Here is a 4,858-nt window from a genome sequence, read left to right on the forward strand (position 1 = left end):
CCATTGGGCTGGAACCAATTACCATATTTTACATAATTATAGGGCCTGGTAAGTGGTGATGCAGTGTTTAGAGTGACAGGCCTGGAGTCAGGAAGACCTGAGTTCAAATCCAACCTCAGATACTTGCTATGTGACCTTGGGGAGATCACTTTACCCTGTTGGCCTCAGTTTCCTCATCTATAAAATGAGTTGGAGAAGGAAATGGCAAACTGCTCCAGTATATTTGCCACGAAAACCCCAAATGGGGTCATGGAGAGTCAGACACAACTGAAATGACTGAACAAAAACATAAGTATAACTTCCAATAGTGTAAATTTGAGTGTAGAGACCACTTTAGGGAATTTGTTATTAAGTAACGAATTCCCTGAAGTGGTCTCTATACTCAACAATCTTTACCTTCATTTTACAGATAAGGAAACTGAGGCTCCAAGAGCTTATATCTTGCCCATGGTCACATGGCTAGTGAGTATAGGAAGCAGGATTCAAACCCAGGTCCCTCACAACTCCAAGGCCAGTGTTCATTCTGTGAGAAAAATTGTACCAACTGGTCCGAATGAATGATTTTGTCCATGATCTTAGATGGTGTACCCCGTGCCTATGTTTGACTGTTTGTCATCTTGGGTTTTTGTTATCCTTCTTGCCAATGTGCAGGTCTGTCAGATAATGTCACTGACTTGGAAAAGCGGAGGCAGATCTATGGACAGAATTTCATCCCTCCCAAGATGCCGAAAACCTTTCTCCAGTTAGTGTGGGAAGCTCTCCAGGATGTCACCCTCATCATCCTGGAGATCGCTGCTATCATCTCTCTGGGGCTCTCCTTTTATGCACCACCCGGAGAACAGAGTGACGGTGAGTGTGGGATTGGCCTGGCCTAGCCCATGACAAGGGAGGAGGGCTGGCCCAGGATCAGGGAGGGCAAGGGAGGGAGCCCAACAATTCAGACCAGCAGATCTTGGGAAAGGAGAGACTCAGGCCCGCCCCCCCCCAGGAAGCTTCCAGTCCCACTGAGGGAGCCAGGCCTCACCCACAGGCAACACTCCAAGAATGGCATGTAGCCAAATGGGGAACAGTGTCGGGGAGACGATAGGGGCTCCAGTTCAAAGGCAAGAGAAATTCCTGAGGACCGGGGTAGTCCTGGAAGCTTTGATGGAGGCCGGAGGACTTGGAGATGCCTCTAGGCTGCCAGTGCCGTCCCGCTGACACTGCGGCACCCTCCCCAGCCCTGTTTTCCTTCCTCAAGTACTCAGAACCCTGTGATAACCCACCTCCCCTCTCCCCTAGGCAAAACTTGCATTTTCTTTTGGTGTAAATATTTGCTTTCCCCTTCACCCTCCCAGAGGTCTTTGCAGTTTTTGCAGCACCTGAGACGCTGCCCTCTCACACACGGGGCCCCACATTAACCACCTCGGGACCTTGCATCCACTCAGAACCATAGTGCATGAGCAAGAAACACATGTGTGTTTTCTCTTTCTCCAGTCATCCAGAAGATACTTAGTTCAAAGCAAAGGCTTTGTGAAATCGTATAGTAAGAAAAATCACGATAAACACTTCCCTTGCCCACAACTATACACACACTATCAGGGAAGACATGCATACATAGCACCTGGGGATGAGGGGTCATGACACATGCGTGTGTCTGGTGGGTGGCGAGGGGGGCCGGACAACTCGTACCTCCTCCGGTGATGGACCATTGAGATCTGATGTTGTCGTCTTCCCTTGCTTTCACTGGGCCCATTGAGGAGGGTATCCAAGAAATCTCATGCCTTCCAGGGAAGGAATCACTTGTCTGTTGTTTCCCTTCTGCCATATTATTAATTTTACAGAGAGAGAAACTGAGGCCCATAGGCTCCTAGATCTAGAGATGGAAGGGGCCTCAGAGGCCATCCTGTCCAATTCCCTCTTTTTACAGTGGAAGAAACTAAGGCTTAGGGAGGGGAGGAGACTTATCCAAGGTCATACATAATATCCTAGATCTAGAACTGGCAAGACCTTAGAAGTCATCTAGTTCAATCCCTTCATTTTACAGAGGGGGAAACTGAGGCCAAGGGAGGGGAAAGGACTTGCCCAAGGAAGTGGCAAAATAGAATTCAAACCCAATTCCTCCAACTCCAAATGCAGCATTTTCTATTTTAGCGTGCCCAACCCTGGGTGCTCTTTCCTTCCCACAGTCTCTACCGTCCAATTCAGCCAACATAATCAGGTACGCAAGTGCCCATGGAGGCCTCACTATCTGTTCTGTTGGCTAGACCCTTGGTGCCCAGGGCCTGGCAAGGTCCACTGGCCTTGACCCAGGGGCAGGGACCAGCTCTTTCTCCTCCTCTTCTGTCTCCTGACCCTCTCCCCAATCCCGCATGCTAAGGCCACATCAAACTGCCTGAACGATGTTGCCCTGCGCCTGCATGATTACAAACATGGCAGGAGCATGCCCAGGCCTATCTAAGCCTTTCCCTCTCTCTTGGGGGCAGCCTGTGGGAATGTCTCAGCTGGGGCTGAGGATGAGGGCGAGGCAGAGGCTGGCTGGATTGAGGGAGCAGCTATCCTACTGTCGGTCATCTGCGTGGTGCTGGTTACGGCCTTCAATGACTGGAGCAAGGAGAAACAGTTCCGTGGTCTGCAGAGCCGAATTGAGCAAGAGCAGAAATTCCAGGTCATCCGGAAAGGGCAGGTCATCCAGGTTCCTGTGGCTGAGCTCGTGGTGGGCGATGTCGCCCAGATCAAATACGGTGAGAGGGGATGGGGGGCTCATCACACCTTCCCAGGGGCCAGCAGGTCCTACTAAATGAGTTATATGCAAAGCGGGGAGGGCCAGGAGGTTCCCTTTGCTCTGAAACTTTCTTGTCCCATTTCCTATCCCTCATCCTCAGCTTCACTTGGCCTTCTAAAGTGTCAATTCCACCAACAATACTACTGGGCTTAGAACACGAACAGAGACACTCCTCCCCACTTATCCAGGGACCTCCCTCCTTTCCCCTCTCCTCATCAAGGAACACGTGGACTCTACAAGGAGCCCAAGTCTAATGGTAGCTGGCCTTTGTGGGCAGGTGGCACCTGGGCTCTGTCTTTGCCTAGGCTTGGCCTGGGGTACTACAGTGCCGCTTTGAAGATGTTTTTAATGTTCTTGCCCTTAGAGTCATCATCCCCTGGGACTAACCACTTCTATATACCATTACCAGGTGTGGGGAACCTGCAGCCTCGAGGCCACATGTGGCCCTCTAGGTCCTCAAGTGGGGCCCTTTGACTGAATCTAGACTTCACAGAACAAATCCCCTCTAGGTCCTCAAGTTCAGCCCTTTGACTAAATCTGAACTTCACAGAACAAATCCCCTCTAGGTCCTCAAGTGGGGCCCTTTGACTGAATCCAGACTTCACAGAACAAATCCCCTCTAGGTCCTCAAACACAGCCCTTTGACTGAATCCAGACTTCGCAGAACAAATCCCCTCTAGTGGGGCCCTTTGACTGAATCCAAACTTCACAGAGCAAATCCCCTCTAGGTCCTCAAGTGCGGCCCTTTGACTAAATCCAAACTTCACAGAACAAATCTCCTTAAGAAAAGGATTTGTTCTGTAAAACTTGGACTCAGTCAAAGGGCCGCACCTGAGGACCTAGAAGGCCACATGTGGCCTCAAGGCCACAAGTTCCCCATCCCTGCATTAGACAATACAGTTATGCCTTCCACGTCAAGACTTACCCCATGGAAGTTTCGATATAGCTTTCAATATATCACAAGTCGGCATAAGAAATAAAATGGGAATTTGGGGGGAATTTTGCAAAAGCCTTAGACAATACAGAAAAAGTTTAGAAACTCAGAAATGCATAAAATATATGTATAATATCAACATAGTTTATCTTCTAATGCCATAATAATTCAGACTTCTTTGGTATGAAGGGAGGGCCAAAATGTTTTACATAGATTTTTCCAGATCGCGGGGGTGCTATGCCCTTAACCCCCAAAGTGTGGAAGGGATAACTATCTAGACCCCCCCCATTTCCCCAGTGGAGCAGAGCACGGATTAAGGGGAGGCAGGGACAAAGGGTTGAATTCTAAGCACCCATCAACTCCAGGAGAAAAAAGGGGGTAAAGAGGAAGATTGCGGCTTGAAAGAAGGAGAAACTTTCTAACAGCACTGTTACAAAAATGGAGGTAGTGAGTTCTCCTTCACTCCAGGCAGAATCTGTATAACCCACTTGTCAAGAATGTTGTGGGGCGGTTCACACGCAGGTATTGGCCGGACTATGCCTTCTGAGGTACCTCCCACCCCGAGATTCTATGTTTCTGTGATGAGAGGAAGAAAGTGAAGGGGGAAGGAGGGTTGGTTGAGCCCTGACTGTTGCAGCTGCTTCCTGATTCCTTTTTTCTCTTGCTGTCCCTCTAGGTGACCTACTACCTGCTGATGGAGTACTCATCCAAGGCAATGACCTCAAAATTGACGAGAGCTCCCTAACAGGAGAATCAGACCATGTGCGCAAAGCAGTGGACAAAGATCCCATGTTGCTCTCTGGTAAGTAAGAGTACCAAGTCCTGACTCCAGGCAAACACTAGGAGTTTTCACTATGAGGTGAAACATGGACTTTGTCATGGGCTTTTCTTGGCTCAGATATTGGAGTGCTTTGCCATTTCCTTGTCCAGTGTGTCCCCATTTTACAGATGAACAACTGAGGCACATAGAGGTTAAGTAATAGCTAATAAGTGTCTAATGCTGGATTTGAACTGAGATCGACTCCAGGCCCAGTGCTCTATCCACTGCACCACCTAGCTGCCCCACCACTCTAGTGTTGTTGTTCAGTCATTTTTCTCCTGTTTCTTTTTTTTTTTAAGGCAATTGGGGTTAAGTGACTTGCCCAGGGTCACACAGCTAG

General features: G+C 49.1%; 1 protein-coding gene across 1 annotated transcript in view; it reads left to right on the top strand.

The window, feature by feature from the left end:
* Nucleotides 1-651: 651 nt before the first annotated feature.
* Nucleotides 652-4,858, top strand: part of ATP2B3 (ATPase plasma membrane Ca2+ transporting 3) — a gene marked incomplete at its 5' end in the record, with an annotated part of 87,199 nt that continues 82,992 nt past the window's right edge. Inside the window, 3 exons of the mRNA XM_027845769.1 lie at nucleotides 652-849; nucleotides 2,466-2,723; nucleotides 4,375-4,500. Of these exons, the coding sequence (XP_027701570.1) occupies nucleotides 652-849; nucleotides 2,466-2,723; nucleotides 4,375-4,500 (582 nt within the window). The remainder of the gene's footprint in view (nucleotides 850-2,465; nucleotides 2,724-4,374; nucleotides 4,501-4,858) is intronic.

This window comes from Vombatus ursinus, unplaced genomic scaffold (genome assembly GCF_900497805.2).
Source record: "Vombatus ursinus unplaced genomic scaffold, bare-nosed wombat genome assembly UNPS02015024.1, whole genome shotgun sequence".
Classification (NCBI taxonomy): Eukaryota; Metazoa; Chordata; class Mammalia; order Diprotodontia; family Vombatidae; genus Vombatus; species Vombatus ursinus.